This window comes from Carassius auratus, chromosome 36, assembly GCF_003368295.1.
Source record: "Carassius auratus strain Wakin chromosome 36, ASM336829v1, whole genome shotgun sequence".
Lineage (NCBI taxonomy): Eukaryota > Metazoa > Chordata > Actinopteri > Cypriniformes > Cyprinidae > Carassius > Carassius auratus.
Genome location: NC_039278.1, coordinates 690,217 through 707,282, shown reverse-complemented (window position 1 = coordinate 707,282; position 17,066 = coordinate 690,217). Strand labels below are relative to the sequence as shown.

The following is a 17,066-nucleotide window of genomic DNA, read 5'->3' as shown; positions in this document are numbered from 1 at the left end:
TTAGTCTCCCTATATAGAGCTGTCGTCTTTATGGAGTCCTTACCCTATGTGTCTCATGCTCTCGTTCCCCGAGACTTCCTCTACCTTCTCGTTCTTCCGAGTTCCCCGTTTCATCCGGTTCCCTTTTTGTTTGGTTTGTCTCTCAAGACAGTTTTATTTTGTATTCAACCTGTTTGTGCAATAAACCTTACCTGCTATTGGATCTTACCCTTTCCTTGTGTTTTTCCCTTAACCCAACCGTGACAAATTTCAAGATCACAGTGAGATTAATTTAGATTAAAAAAAATTATCTATGCCCACCTCCAATATATATATATATATATATATAAATGCATTCTCACTATACTCGCATATATACACCTAAATAAGGAGAAAGGACAAAAAGTATCCCATGTATTAGGTATAGAAAACAAAAATCACAATGAAAGACAGACATTCAGTGTGTCTCAATCTATAGCTGGGTCTATATGGAATTAAGTGTTCCTTCAGGTGAAAAGGATAATCATAGTACATACATTAAAAATGACCTTATACCAGTGAAACTGTCTTCTGGCTTTTGGTGATAATAGCTTCAGTGAGTCATACATTGTGATGACTGGTAAATGGACATCTCAGCACAAATCTACATACATCGTTGAAAGCAACATTTAATGCTTTCAGGTTTGCATCTGACGCATTTTGATCTAATCTAGTAATCCATTTTAATCTAGTATGGGAAATATTAACTGTGACACAATTCTTAACCTAATCAATTGAGTAAAACAATGAATAGAACGATATAATATTTGTAAATAACAATTGATCTTTTTTACAACAGAATTAATATGACACCTAAATGAGAGTTGTGAGTCAAGCCAAAGGCCCAGATATTTAAGTTCAATAACTTGTCCAAGTGGAGTATCTAAGAATTTGAGTGAAAGATTAATATCTTGCTTCTGCTGATCTGGTGGAGAACAATATACTATATGACTTTTTCTAGTTCAATAAAAGATGATTGGATTGGAACCAAAGTTGAGTAGAATTAAGGTTAGATTGCAATGAGGACTGAATCTTAGAGTCGGACACATTAGATGTGTAAATCACTGTGTCATCTGCATATAGATCATTAATAAATATAGAAAATAAAAGAGGCCCTAAGGAAGAGCCTTGAGGAACACCTTTCTCCATTATTAAAGACTGTGATATACAACCATTAACATAGACACATTGATATCTGCAGTGGAGATAATAATTAAACCAAAGAAAAGAGTGTTTAGCAGTAGTTGTAGGTAGTTTGGCCTGAAACCAGATTTATTTGAAGACAAAATAGAAAATTCATTAATATATTTGAATAATTGTTTAAATATTAGTTTTTCAAACACTTTTGCTATGCTACTAATGATAGAAATATGTCTGTAGTTGTAGACATCGAGTGCATCGTCACCCTTGTGTATTGGTGTAACTCAATAATTAACTCAACTAATTAAGCACTGTTAAATATAGGTGAAACATAGCTGCAAAAACAATAAATAAAAAGCTGTCTTAGACATGACAATATGACAATTAAAAACCAACAAAGTAATGAAAATGGAGGACATTTTCTCAATATGTGACGTGCGGTACAAGGGGTGAAATGCTGTGTGGTTTATTAGCAGATACGGGTAGGGTCTGGACCGGATCCGTTGTGGTGTGCCAGTGGACTCCTGATGTGGACTCCTGATGTGGATCCATTCTGGAGCTTGTGGTACCTCTGGGGCGGAACCGTTCCAGAGTCATTTTACTATCTGGGATACATCATCTGAATCTGTGAAGGGTCTGTTTTTATTTGTGTACTCTCACAATATATGCAAATTGTGCTTTTGTAAAATACAGAAAATAAACAGTATGTGCTTTCAGTCTTCTCAGTCTTGAAAATCTTCCTGAAACACCTCACTAAAATGAATCAAAGCTCAGTGAATACTTCACACAGAAATATATCTATAGAAAGCTTGTAGTGTTTACCTTTAAATGAAGTAAGTTTTATTTAAAACAAATATTATGTGATGAAAGTAATCCATACGAACCGATGCGAGGTCGTTTTCCCTGTAATGTGATCACGCCCCGCACACACACAGCGCTAATCATCCACACACATCACCTCCTTAAACTAACCCTGGAGATTCAGCAGTGACTCTCGGATATACTCTGTTTCTGGAAGAAGACGAATGCGATGCCATCATAGTAGATCAGTTATGATGAATACAGAGTTTTATTACTTGCATTAGTTGTCACTATAGTGATTTCCCCAAACTAATTCCTGACTAAATCTATGAAATCAAGTGAAACATTTAGACATATTTTTCATTTCACTGAATGTCTTGGGATGCCAGGATGTTTATAATGTTCTATAAAATATAAAACAGCATGATATAAAAAGTAATATGAGTGTTCACACTGTAACACTATGAATGTTAGAATCTAAGTGTAGAACAATCTTTATTGTGAAATGCATGCGAATAGTCAGATGTTTACGAAGTGTTTAGTTTCTTAGATATTAAATATTTCTGTAGTGTATAATACATACAAAGCATGGGTTTATGACTACAAAATCCTGTTTTTTGTTTTGTTTAGTATTTTTGGTGGCCAGATATCTTGGTGTCTACACTTCAGCTGTTTTCCTCTACACAGGGCTTATGTTCTACACAAATACGGTAAATTAACCATGACTTCTGATGATGGGGCGGTTTCTCTTGAATGTATGGAAAGAAGCAGCAAACAGATGGAAATAGCACGTATGGGTGACATGTTTCATCAGTTGAACAGGATCTGTTTCAGGAATGGCATGAAGGAGTGTGGCTGTTCACGTCTCAGAGTTTAGATGCGTGTGCTCGTGTCTTTGACCTTCACTGTGTATAGTCAGGTTTCACTGTTATTAAAATACAAATGATCAACCCCTCATTATTGTAGTCTCCTCACACTCTTTCTCACAGTCACACATCAGGGGAAGAGCCCTTCGTCTCTCAGATGTGAATCACTAAATATTAAATATCACTAAACAAGCCACAAGCAAAACGGCAGCTTAAAGTAATGCTAGACCCACACAAAAGCAGTTTAGTGAGCCCATGTTATGATCAGGATGTAGTTAGATCCACGATGTGATCTTGTTCAGAGTATGGGGTGATAAAGTCCGCTAGCATCTAGCAGTACCACTCCATCACACTCCACTTCTGCTGAATGAACAATATTAAAGCAGATTGTATTCTCATAATCAGACTCCTTTCCTACAGAGCTCCACGTTCTGCCTCACAGTAAAGAAACTAAATAAGATCTCATTAGATCATTAGATCATTAGCCTGACAACACATCCCAAGCCCAGAAACAACCCCAAAATACAATTAAGACACCTTTTCAATAAAACAATCAAATGATGTAATCATCTTCATAATGAAGCAGCTGAGGAGATGATGAAGATCACTTCTTCTCCTTCTTCTTCTCCTAAAATAATCAAAAACAGTAAGTTAAATACGGAGCAAAACAGAAATGATTGTGTAACTGTGTCAGATACCTTCTCGTTCATAGAGAGAATGATAAGCAGCTTTCTGAAGATGGTCACGAAGTCCAGGAAGAGGTCAACACAATGCCTTCATGTAAAACACAACCATGCGTTTAGCTTCTGCAGGTTCAAACTAACATCAGAACTAAATGTGCTGATCCACTCATCATCGGTCCATCAGAGGAGAATCAGTACCAGATGTCGTCTTTGTCTCCCGTTTCTGCCTTCTCGATGATCAGCTGGGTGTCAAACAGCACAATGCTACACATGAGCCTGAGACCAGGAGCAGAGCCGTCACAAACACGGTCACACGTCTCCATCTGCTGCTCTCACACGGTCACGTCACACACCTTGAAGAGCACGGCCGAGGCCCAGAACATGTTGAGCAGCGAGACCAGCAGGAGAACCACACACACACACACACACACACACACACACACACACCTGGGCCGGACCGACGCTCACCTCACAGATAACTCCTGCGCTGGGCACAGAGGGCGCTCAGCGTGAAGCAGGAGAAGATGACAGAGGTGCCCAGGAACGCTGTCAGGATGATGCTACACACATCAAGAACACAAGAGCTTCTGGGTTAGCTGTGCTTTTACATCAGGACTAGAGGAGAGGTAAGTGCTTTATATAAAAGTAATTCAATTAAGCATTAAAGAAAAACAAATCACAATGATAAAAGCAAGGAATTACAATTTTGTAATGATTTTAAACCACCTACAGCACTTTTAAAAGTAACCCTCACAACTCCAGTCCAGCAGTTAACACTTGTGAAACAAACGCTGTTTAGATCTGTTTAATCACTGCTTGATCTGTGCAGATTTCTCTCCTGATTCAGACAGAACACTTTTTCACTGGAGGAAGTGTTATTATGGATTATAGACTCTATGTGTTTGAGTTAAAATCATCTTAATGCTGGATGTGTTTCAGCTTCGTTCTTCTCCAGATGTTCACTGATGGACTGGAGTGCTGTGGATTATTGGGATGTTTTTATCAGACTCTCATTCTGACGGCACCCATTCACTGCAGAGCATCCATTGATGAGACACTGATGCAGCGCTACATTTCTCCAGATGCGTTTGCATTCAGAAACAGAAGGGTGTGAAGGTGAAGGGGATCCCTGCTGCTGTAACAGACTCTGATCAGTAGAGAACGGCTGATTCTTTAAGACTTCCCCAACAGGAAGTAATCCCTTTCCTCGGGGGGGTTTACCTCGGGTTGACGCTGATGACGTAGTCCATAAGTGGGCCGAGTCCGAGACCTGTTTGAGGATTGAGATGCTACCGTGAGTCTTCTGAACACGTGATCCAGGAAAAGAAGCTGTTAAAGGATGTGAATAAGTTCTGACCTGTGAAGAAAGCAAAGCCAGCGAGGATGGCCAACCTCTTCCTCTCTGTGTGAGGGCTGTGGGGGGTCATGGCCAGCCAGCCCATCAGAGCCAGTGACCCCAGCATGCTCAGCCCACCCTGGAGGACAAGACCACCAGGACACACATCAGAGACACGTCCAGCAGCGTCCATCTGCAGAACCCCAGAGAGAGCGAGGTCACCTGGAAAAGTCTGGTGATGAGGAAGAGCCAGGAGCCGGCGGCAGCCACCAGCATACACACAGCCAGACTGCCCTACACCTGCTTCACACACACACACAGATCAGTATAACATCAGGACTATCAGACAGACCCGCACAAGCACAGTAATGACACAGAGCTGATCAACACACTCACATCTGAGAGAACTTTAAGAGAGCGTCGAAGTTTACGGAGCGATCAAACACGTTCATCTTTCTGCCTCTTCTCAGGAATCAACCTACGTGAAGACACAGAAGCAGAGATGTCACTCCTCTACAACTCTACAACACATTTATACTGTGCTTTCACCGAGTGTCTGTAACAACTTCAGATCCTGTTCTAGTGTGTGCTTGGGTCATATAATGTAGCTGAAACATGTTATTTACAGTCTTTCATATGAAGCTGATCACTACACCTGTGAGGCATTGCTCAGGTACACACACTGTATTATCATTCATCACATTCTGTGCTGATGGAGTGTGTGTCAGCTCATGTTTGGTGTGTACAGAACTGAACACAAGAGACGGAGCGGGTAATGAAGGCTGTAGTAATGTGATTGATGTATGAGCAGTGAATGAGCTCAGAACAGAACGATTATTTTTTAATCGTTGAATTTCATGTAGAATAGATAAATGCGTTCATTTTTCTGCGTTCTGTTTTTTCCATTGTAATTTTACTCCACTCCTTTTTAAAGTTTATTAATCATAAAGTAAGTCTAATTAACAAAAATGACATGATTAGGGTGATTTTCTCACCATAATTCTTATTGTTACCAAGTTCAGTTTTAGCATGTCTAATTATTTGAAGCATAAAACAACTTAGATTATTTATAAACATATTTATACATTTTATATGTCTTTTAATTACTTAAAGTTAAGCAAACTTTTTTTTTGGCAAACAAAGGGAATTTACTATTAAAATTAAAACATGGAAGAAATGTTGTGTGATTATTCCTTAAAAAATAATCTGTTTAATTCTAGTAGTAGTACAGTAGATGGGACTTTTATTTTGACGGGTTGCTGTGCATATCTTCAGTTCTGTGTGAGGAGATGCTTCTGCTCGAATCAAATGGTCAGATGCTCGTGAAGGGACTCTCAGAGTAGTTCTGGAGATGTTCTTCATGTGTTTTCATCCTCATTTAGTGACAGGACAGACGCTGAATCACAGCGAGCGTCACACGTTAAACTGTGAAAAATTAAGAAATGCACTGAATGCAATTCAATTCTTTCTAAAAACTACAATTGACAGCATATATAATCAAAAATCTACTTATTTCAATGCTAATAAAAATACAAACTCTGAATCTCTCAGTCAGTGTTCGTGAGTGAACATACATCTGAGCTAAACTTTCACTTAACCTCCATCTCACACACTGGTGAGTAAAACCTGAGAATTCATTAGCCATCGTCTAATATTAGACATCATTTAGTCGCTCAGAGTGAAGATTTAATCACATGAGTGATTTACTCTCAATGTAGAGGGTTGTGTCATGTCCTGCTAGGCTTTTCCCCATCAAATTCACATCAAATTCACATCATATTCTTAAATCTGGTCAGTTAATGGAGTTAGCATGATAAGATACTGTAGCATCTGTAGCATCTTTCCACAGCAGAGGAGACACAGGAGCTGCATCTGAAGCAGGGTCGCACGATGGATCTCATGTGAGTACAGATATGAAGAAGCTTGTCAGTGAGCTACGGCCGTGTAGTAAGTGCGGCTCCGTTTGAGAGCAGCTGATGGACACTTACTGTTAATCACAGAACCATCTTTACTGAGGAGACACATGACAATCACATGATTAATCCTGCAGCACTAGTCTGAAGGGAAATGATGTTGATGTGCAGACTGATGCCATAGATTCATTTACAACACACAGCTGCAAACGCATAAATGATGTTAGAAGTGAAGTGAAGTGACATTCAGCCAAGTATGGTGACCCATACTCAGAATTTGTGCTCTGCATTTAACCCATCCAAAGTGCACACACACAGAGCAGTGAACACACACACACACACACACACACACACACACACGGAGCAGTGTTCATCATTTATGCTGCGGCGCCCGGGGAGCAGTTGGGGGTTCGATGCCTTGCTCAAGGGCACCTAAGTCGTGGTATTGAAGGTGGAGAGAGAATTGTACATGCACCCCCCCCCCCCCCCCCCCCACCAAGATCAATGTTTTAAATATTGTTGAATATATAGATATGAAATGTTGAGGAAAATGTGATGATACGTTTAAATATGATCAAAGCACCAGTCAAGTGACTGTCATTATGAATCTGAATCAATGACTCACTCGATTCATTCAAAAACATGGACTGATTCAGAAACAAAAACCTTGTGTTACTCAGAAACACACTACAGTTCTGCTGTCGCTTTGATTGGAACTTGTTTCATCAGCGAAACGGTGTTGTGAATAAATGAGCTGAACAAATTCAATATCCCATTCACGAAATCAGTTGCTGCATCTGAAATCAGATACAGAAGAAGTCTATATTAACAGCAGTCATGAGGACACGGGAGAGGATTTACCGAAGACAGAGACACAACACAACTGACGCTGATAGGACACGTGAAAACACAACACACACACACTCACTCACTCACACACACACACACACACACACACACTCACTCACTCACTCACTCACACACACAAACACACACACACACACACACACACACACACACACACACACACTCACTCACTCACTCACTCACTCACTCACTCACTCACTCACGCACACACACACACACGTTTGTTTTTGTGTAAAGTGTGTTCATCCCATAGGTGTAATGGTTTTTATTCTGTAGAAACTGTATATTCTATGGTCCTTCACCAACCCTGCACCTAACCCTAACCCTCACAGGAAACTTTCTGCATTTTTACTTTCTCAAAAAAACTCATTCTGTATGATTTATAAGCGTTTTGAAAAATGGGGACATGGGTTATGTGCTCATAAGTCACACTCTCCTTGTAATACCTGTGTCATACCCATGTCATTATACAGAGTTGTGTCCCGATATGACACACACACACACACACACAGCTGTAGTGAGCTCGGATGGAACGCGCTGAATATCATCAGGTGATTGTATCAGAGTTCGGTTCTCGAAACCTCGGATCTTGACATGCGTTTAAATCTTCTACTCTTCATCACACACACGCGATTTCTAGTCATTCTATAAACATTATTATTATTATATTATATTATTCTAAACATTAGGCTGATTTTGTTACCATAAGATGTGAGGGTGTGTCTGTTGTTTTCCTGAAGGCCTGAACTCGACACGTACAGCGACTGACAGACGACGTGATGACGTCACTCTTCTTCTTCCTTCATTTGTTGACGGATCGCTTCAATTCTCGCGCGCTACCGCCCCCTACTGTACATTTCAACACACGACCTCTTCTTCTTCTTCTTCTTCTTCTGGTTTTAACTTAGCTTGCATCTTTATTTTGTATTATGCTATTCACTTTCCCATGTACAGTATCTTGTTTTCATACACTTAGTCCCGTTTTAATCGAAATATAAACCACATATTTCCCTGTCCTGTCCTACTGCATTCCAGTATGTTTAATATACATTAACGAAGTTATCCTTTCTTCTTATGTCTTTTGGTAAACCCAGCTCATATTTCAGCCTGAGGCGTATTCATTTCACTTTCGGTGTGAAAAGGCTTTTGTATTTGCCTAAAATATAACTTGTTTATTTTATAAACAAACAAACAAGCAAGCCCTGTCCAGTTTAAAAATTAATGCAAAAGTAACGTAACACATTACTTTCCATATAAAGTAACTAAGTAAATTAATTAGTTATTTTTTATGGAGTAATACAATATTATAATACTTTACTTTTAAAAGTAACTGTGAACTTACAGAAACTGTGGAGCAGTTATATATAATATTTGGTCTATTTTTTATTAAAATATAGAAAGGTCGGTTCATCCCAGTAGGAGGCGGAATACGCACCAGAGCTAACCCTTCAGAAGAAGAAGAAGAAGAAGAAGAAGAATTGTGTAATCTGGGCCTCCTCTGTGTTGAAATCGAAAGTTAACTGGAGACTTGATTCTGATGAAATTAAAGTGTATGTTTCGAAGACTTAAGAACCGCCATACATATCACACTACAGGGTAAGGTAATTGATCGGCTATTGATATCATGTCGTGTTATTGTACAGTGTTCATCATATTAAACTTTGTCTCGTTGTGAGCAAATGAATAAAAGCGCATGACAGGCTACTGCTGGCAATGAGTGATGTTTTTATTGTATTTTAATCAGAGGCGCACTATATCGACATATAATCGATGTATCGCATTATGGGTAAATGACGCAGTCATATCGCGAAGGCTGTGATAAAGTGACTCAAAGATATGTATTTCATTCCCATGAGAGTATCTGTGTGTGTGTTCAACACAAGCCCAGCACGAGGAGCTCATCACAGAGTGTGCCATCGATTCAGCCCAGAATCAACATAGTTTGACTACCACACAGATGGGTTAACATTACATTTAATAAACAAAAGGTGCTCCACAAACTGTTGCAGCTACGTCTGAAGCTCCACATTCTCTTGTGTTGTCACTGTATTTACTGGAGTAATAATCCCAGTATTGTGAGGTGTTCTCTTGTGTTTCCTAAGACAGTCATTATGGAGAACAGATCTTCATCTGCTGATCACAGCTGTGTGTCTCTGAACAGTGACAGATCCATGAGCGAGTCTGCTGAATACAGCCATGAACCAGTGACCTCTGACCCCAGGTGAGAGAGAATCCAGTGCAGTGGAAGAGAGTGAGGCTCACACACACGCACGCACACACACATATACACACACAGAGAGACACACACACACTCACACACACACAGAGAGACACACACACACACACACTCACACATATTTTTTGTTTTTCATACAGCACTTGGAGATAATTTGTGATTTCTGCTCATATCAGTTTATATCTCTAGCACAGCAACACAGTGGTCAGTGATGTCATTTGCTAATATGGAAGCTAAAGATTATTAATGAGGGTTATTTGTGAGAGCATCTGATCATGTAGTGTAGGGGAATCTACCAGCTGAAGAAGATAAGCGTCACAGAACACTTAAAACCATACGATACCGTGTGAATCAAATCACCCAGTAATGTCAATTCTTTATACACCCTGTTCCAAATTATTATGCAAGAGACATATCAATAGGATTTCAGTACGATAAAGAGTCCGATGTTTGTCTGTGATGTTTCTCACATCATTTCAGGTAAGTGGGATCAATCTCAGACTGGTTTTGTCAATAGTTTGCCAGGTCTTCTCAGGGAAATGGAAACTCTACAGAGGTTGTTCCACATTATTAATCAAGTCACAGTTCTCATCAAATATGATGAGGAAGAAAGAGCTTTCTGAAGATGAAAAGTATGAAACGATGCAATGTCTTGCAAAAGGCATCAAAAGAATATTACACTATTTTGCTAAAGGCAAATAAAGAAAAGGCAAAAGATTTGTGGGTGACTTAGAGCACAGAAGGTCTTGGTCAGATGAAGATTAATTAAAGGGTTCGTTCGCCCAAAAATGATAATTATGTCATTAATAACTCACTCTCATGTCGTTCCAAACCCGTAAGACCCGTTTATCTTCAGAACACAGTTTAAGATATTTTAGATTTAGTCCGAGAGCTCTCAGTCCCTCCATTGAAGCTGTGTGTACGGTCTACTGTCCATGTCCAGAAAGGTAAGAAAAACATCATCAAAGTAGTCCATGTGACATCAGAGGGTCAGTTAGAATATTCTGAAGCATCGAAAATACATTTTGGTCCAAAAATAGCAAAAACTACGACTTTATACAGCATTGTCTTCTCTTCTGTGTCTGTTGTTAGAGAGTTCAAATCTTTCAAATATTTTTTGGATCAAAATGTATTTCCGATGCTTCAAAATATTCTAGCTGACCCTCTGATGTCACATGGACTACTTTGATGATGTTTTTCTTACCTTTCTGGACATGGACAGTAGACCGTACACACAGCTTCAATTTACCCCATCCAAGTGCACACACACACACAGAGCAGTATTTATGTATGTTTGTGTCTTGGACTGACACTGTATACAGGCAGAGGAAGAGTTGAGCTAGAATCCTAGTATTACTATCCCTGGAACATATTCTGTTTTTAAAATACAATTCTGTAAATATGAATTGTAAGGATGAGCATATATTCACAACAATTAATAAGAAGACTTCAGGCTTGACTCTTATTTCAGATGAAAGATCTCTGATCTCTGTGATGCTTCTGTAATGAACGCTGAACCTGATGACGACTTCAGTTTTTCTTCCCTTTCAGTTTGGCTTTATTTGACATTTGATTCCTCACAGGTTCCCTCTTTCATGATACTCTAGCGTTTTCTTATACATTTATGCACATGAGCACTCTTCAAAAACAGGACTGGTTGTTGACACACTACAGTATAGAGTGCACTGCATGTTAGTTTGCTCATTGTGTTCAGGAGCATGAGCTGTTTAACAAGAGCTTCTCACCAGAGGTGTACAGATGTAGCTCCAGCCAAGCAAGTTTCAGGAAAACATTGACTCATTGAACTTTGATGGCAAACAGGGGAATTTGAGTTTATAGTTCCCTTTCAGTCGGTCACATCGGATGACCAACAAACTTGAATCCGCTTAGAGAGACCAATCTGCTTTGAGTGTAACTAAAGGAGCCACTGCACATTGTTGTGCTATAATTGCATCTCGCTGATCACAGCTTGAGTACAGGTAGTGCACCGCTGCAGTGTTTGTGTTGCAGACGGCCATCTCCCCTGTGCACTTCAGCACACTAAAAGAGAAGATGGTCACGATCGATGCCTCGTGTCTGGGCACAAAGCATGACGAGGTGGCCCAGAGATGCAGGAAGCTGCTCTTCGGTAGATGCTGAATGCACCACTCCCTCCCCCAGAGGAGGGCCGAGCTGAGAATATTTTGTTTATTTTTTCCTCACTTAAGTTTTTGGTTACATAGGAGGCTTCCACAGAAATCTGGATGGGGCAGTATCTGTGGCCCAATGGTAGGAATCCCAATTCGTCTGTCATCCGACGTGACCTACTAAAAGGGAAGGAGACGTCACGTCAGGTTTCCACAGCTTCTGTAGCACCACTGGGCGGCTGGGTCACCACATTGGTAGCCAAGATGTTTCTGTTCACTTCATTCTGCTATCACCATGGTTTAAGTCATCCATAAAGTTGAGAGAGCCTGTTCCAGAGGCATGCATCATCTTTGTCTCATCTGTCCATAAAACTATTCAAAGTAGGGATGCACCGAAATGAAAATTCTTGGCCGAAACCGAAAACCGAAAAAGAGAAATCCAAGGCCGAAAACCGAAACCGAAACACCGAAAGAAATTATGTGAATTATTAGTACCATTGCATTTATTGCTATGACCGTGTACTAACTTTACTAAAATTAAGACATTGCAATTGCATAAATTAATATTAAAGTTTCAAAGATAATTACAATTACATAACTTATTAAAAAAAAAAAAAACATAAAAATACATAATTACAAATGATGCAAATATTTATTAAGCACATTGCAACAATCATTGCAACAAGCACAGTATAAAATAAAATTCAAACTAAAAATGTATCCCACTCATGTGTATATTTAATAATAATGTACAGGCCTACTGGCCTGCAGAAAGGTTTTAAAATGAACAGTTCTCTCATAAAAACAAAGTGCATTTAGGTGAAGTGCATTTGAAATTGTTCTCTGTAGGACTAGAAAGTGCATCACTTCTCCAGTAGGCAAGAGGGTTATCACTTCTGGGGATGGGGACTTCAGACAGATAACCATCTAGCTGTTGAGCAGTTGAGCTTGTCATCTGCCTGACATTTGAGAAATATTTGAGAGAGTGTATTTAAATAGGGCCAGGGCATAAATAAACATTTTTATCAAATTAAAGCAGAAATCTACCATAAATATGGCTACAATCTGATATTATGTATGTATGTTTGTGTGTGTGTGTGTGTGTGAGTGTGTGTGTATATATAGTAGCCTAAGAACAAAATAGCCAACGTATTATTATTATTTGAGGCACTTTCTTGCAGAATTCCACTGAACATATCAGACAATGATGGTGCATGCCCCTCATCTGGTGCAGAGACCAGTCTTTTTTTCTGCGCTCTGATCTGTCTCCTGCGCTTGGCGCTTCTCCGTCTCCACGCGGGTTCTCCGCATCCAGCGCGGCCTGGATCATTTCTCGTGCGCGCTGCCTTATTTCCGCATCCAAGTAATGGTCTTTATAACGCGGATCAAGCACATTCGCGATGAAGTGCAGAGGATCCGAAAAGATCTCAGTGAGACGTGTGCTAACAGACTCTATAAGACTGTACTTTTCTTTGTTTTTACTTCGTGGTCCGTCTTAATCTCTTTGTTAGGAGACGCTTTAGTTCTGCGAATAAAGGAATAAGAAGAGAGAGAATGTTCTCACTGGTGTTAAGTGAGTGTCTCGTGTTCTGCGTTATGCAGGTGCACGTGCATGTCGCGGTTTCTGTTTGCGTCATCACAACATTTCGGCCGTGTTGTTTCGGTGATAAAAGTCTATCGGCCGAAAACCAAAAAGGCCATTTTCGGCCGAAAATTTTCGGTGGCCGAAATTTCGGTGCATCCCTAATTCAAAGACTCTACTAGCTCACCTTTCAGATTTTGTTAATCTCTAATCTTGCCTGTCTATGTTTGCTGCAGATCAGAGGTTTGCATCTTGCTGTGTATCTTCTGTAATTCTGTGTCAAAGTCTCCTGCGGACTGTAGATTGACAGAGCATCACCTCAGCTTTCTGGAGCTTGTTGGTGATTTTACAGACATGTATTTTAGGGTTCTTTATCACAGCTTTTATGATTTGTCTGTCATCAACTACTGTTGTTTTTCTCAGGCGACCAGGACATTGTTGGTTGCTGTAGTCTCCAGTAGTTTCTTTCTTTTCTTTTTTTAGGACACTTCAAACTCTTGATTTCTCCATGACCATTGTTTTTTTGCATAGCTCTGAGTTCCTCTGTTCTTTTAGCATCTAAATTGCTCGCTTGTCTCTCAAAGTCAGCTCCCTCGTATTCATTCTGGTCTGTGTGTCATCATCAAATGCAATTCTCAGAATGCAGAAGCATTATGATACAGCACATTCCCTGCTTTTAATATCTAAACAATTATTGCAACAGGACACAGCTGATCACTTAGAAACACCTAAGAGAGCACTGTTCTTCTGAATATATGTCAAAACATGGAGTTCTGGGGAAAAACTTTATTTTACAGAAGCTTCTGATGGTGAAAAGTTGTTAGGTGTGTGAATTGTGATGTTTTAGTTTTTCTAGTCAGCTGTAGTTGCTGCTGTTGTTTTAAGTAGACCGTTTTGTTTACTTCCTTTCTTCACTGATGTTCAGACTCTTATTCTTTCATTTTGTTCTTTATAAAGTCAACATATAGAGGCAAACTGGCGAGTTTTATTTATTTGCTTATTAATTTTGTTCCCAGTTTGTAAGAGCGACTTCTCACTCTTTCTTTCTGTTTTCAGGTCCTCAAACCTCAGATGTTCTGGGCTCAATATTCACCCTCTGCTGACGTGTCAGTCTTGTGTTCATGTCTCTGATCCAGATCAGTGGGTTCAGATTGAGCCGTCGCTCTGCACAGATGAAGGGGTGTCAAAGTTCAGGGTCAGCACTGGACCGGGCCGTTACGAGTGTGTCAGGACCAGGATGAGATGGGTCTGTGATGGGGACGTCACTCTTCAGTATCACACCGTAGACGGACGGTTCCTCAACACAGAAATGAAGAGGCTACAGTGCAACCGAATCGCTCCAGTGATGGAGGTGACGGTGATCTCAGGGAAACTGGAGGAAGTTCATCTGCCACATTACGCCTGTTTAGGAGAGTCTGAAGCTTCCCTCAGAGATGCTGTGAAAGTCCTCAGTGTAGAAGATGGAGGAATAACCATGGAACCTGTTCAGTTGACCCGATTCCATGCCAAGATAGTCCAACCATCCTTCTCTACTACAACATTAATCATAAGACGGAGAATGCGATGGTATGAACACTGCGATCTTCTTATCTACATGCGCTCTAAAGCTCCTTTTATTCTACATGTCTACTTGTTTCCTTTTGATGCTCATGCAAAAGAAGTTGTTGAGAAGATCGAAAGATCAAGTTATCTAATCTCGCATCCCAGACCTGACCGATCGTTTCGGATGAAAACTCCAAACATTCTTGATGTTCCTGGTGCCAATGTCCATCCCAAAGAAGGGATTACACTCAGGAGAGAAATGGACCCTAACTTCTTCAAGATCAAGGCACAGCTGGAGAACGATGTTCACATGACTCTTATCAGAGAGGAGGACAAGAAGATTGTCTGGACTGCAACACTCCAGAAAGAACTGGTTCAGATTCATCCACAGAGAGATGAGCCACCTCTAAAGAGTGAGGCAGATAAAGTAAGATATTTTGATGACCACTGGCCAGATCTCATTCAGAGAGTTAAAAATGTCCAGATGGTTGCAGATAAACTGCTTCAGCAGAAAATCATTAATGAAGAACAATATTCAGAAATCACAAAGAGTGTAACCCATCAGGACAGCATGAGAAACATCTGTAGCCTTGTACGTAATAACACTGATGCTGTGAAAGCTGAACTCATTTCAATTCTTCAGAAAGAGAAGCTTTTCCACTTTTAAACACGGGGCTGATTCTACATTTAGAGCTCAAGGAGCATTTCTTAAAACTGTTTCATAACAGCAACCTCAGACCAAAGGCTCTTCCTCTAGATCATACAATAAAATAAATGGCTTATCAAAATATACTTGGTCAGCAATGGCATGTCTTTCAAAATAGTATGTGATTGTAACATTACAAATAAATCACATTTTTTGTGTCTAAGCTAATGTTGTTCATGGCAGGTTAATCTTCACTGTCAAAGAAAATTTTGAGCATATTTATGTTTTGTTTTAACTGTGCATTTCATGCTTGCACATTAGAAATTCAACAACTTTTTTTTTCATTTCTTCTGTCATTCCCACACAGAAAACTGGGTAGGACTTTCTAAGGTAGTCCTCAAATAGTTTAGTCCATACTAAGAAGGGATCCTTAGTCTATGTGGGCATCAATGACATACAGAGTCCCTCAAGGCTCAACTCAAACTCAACTCAAACAAACTGCTTATCACAGCTATGCTGATGACACAGAGATTTATTCTAGCCTTTCCGTTAACAAATATAGCCCCGTTGACTCATTGTGTTTGGAAACAAAGATGAAATTCTCAAGGTGAATGCACATTTAAATCCAGACTCAAAACACGTTTAGCTGTGCATTTATTGAATGAGCATTGTGCTATGTCTAAATAGTTTTTATGTAAACGCATGGTTCTGTGGCAACACACATCTCTCTTTAGGTTGTCTGGCTGTATGGTGACAGAGGAAGGCTGTAGTTATTCGTCTTCAGAGTTAAAAACCACTTTGTTGGTGATTATATTGGCTCTCAGGATAATTATTTCTCAAGAGTGTCTGTGTGAGATTGAAAAGCTTCCTGTGAGAAAGAAAAGATACATGCTCTGTGGAAAAAATTAATTAAAATGTTAAATGTTTTACAAATTCTATTTATATACAGTCATGGCCAAAAATATTGACTCCCTTAGTAAATATGATCAAAGAAGGCAGTGAAGATTAATCTGCATTAATCCTTTTGATCTTTTATATATATATATATATATAAAAAGAAATTCTTATAAGTAATATATTTTGAAATATATTCCCATTCATATTCACAATTATGAGCACTCCAGGGTGATTATGAACATGAAATTATCCAGCCATTGCTTCCTGTTTCACAGAAATATAAAGAGGAGGAAAAACAAAGCCCAAATTCCCTTAATCATCCATCACAATGAGAAAAACCAAAGAATATATTTCTGATGTGCAGCAAAAGATAATTGAGCTTCACAAATTAGCGAAATGGCTTTAAGAAAAGA

The 17,066-nt window shown here is 39.5% G+C and overlaps 1 protein-coding gene and 1 pseudogene across 5 annotated transcripts; one reads left to right on the top strand and one right to left on the bottom strand.

Moving 5' to 3' along the window:
- Window positions 1–1,440: 1,440 nt before the first annotated feature.
- LOC113054910 (probable Bax inhibitor 1) lies at window positions 1,441–8,403 on the bottom strand (annotated as a pseudogene).
- A 677-nt stretch (window positions 8,404–9,080) lies between these two features.
- LOC113054908 (uncharacterized) lies at window positions 9,081–15,979 on the top strand. Of its 5 annotated transcripts, none has more exons than XM_026220695.1 (3): window positions 9,081–9,220; window positions 9,786–9,845; window positions 14,625–15,979. In XM_026220695.1, exons 1-3 carry the CDS (start codon window positions 9,162–9,164, stop codon window positions 15,775–15,777), a joined length of 1,272 nt encoding a protein of 423 aa, XP_026076480.1. In that variant the 5' UTR covers window positions 9,081–9,161; the 3' UTR covers window positions 15,778–15,979. The 5 variants fall into 5 exon arrangements, with proteins under 5 accessions (XP_026076480.1, XP_026076482.1, XP_026076481.1 ...); XM_026220697.1 differs by having other exon boundaries at window positions 9,731–9,845; XM_026220696.1 differs by having other exon boundaries at window positions 9,727–9,845.
- Window positions 15,980–17,066: the final 1,087 nt, after the last annotated feature.

What these genes read in the sequence shown, in the direction of transcription:
- LOC113054908 (XM_026220695.1), top strand. Translation starts at nt 9,162, where the DNA reads ATGAAATTAAAGTGTATGTTTCGAAGACTTAAGAACCGCCATACATAT. An exon ending in CATACATATCACACTACAGG is followed by an intron (nt 9,221 to 9,785) that starts GTAAGGTAATTG and finishes GTCTCTGAACAG; the next exon opens with TGACAGATCCATGAGCGAGT. An exon ending in CCAGTGACCTCTGACCCCAG is followed by an intron (nt 9,846 to 14,624) that starts GTGAGAGAGAAT and finishes TTCTGTTTTCAG; the next exon opens with GTCCTCAAACCTCAGATGTT.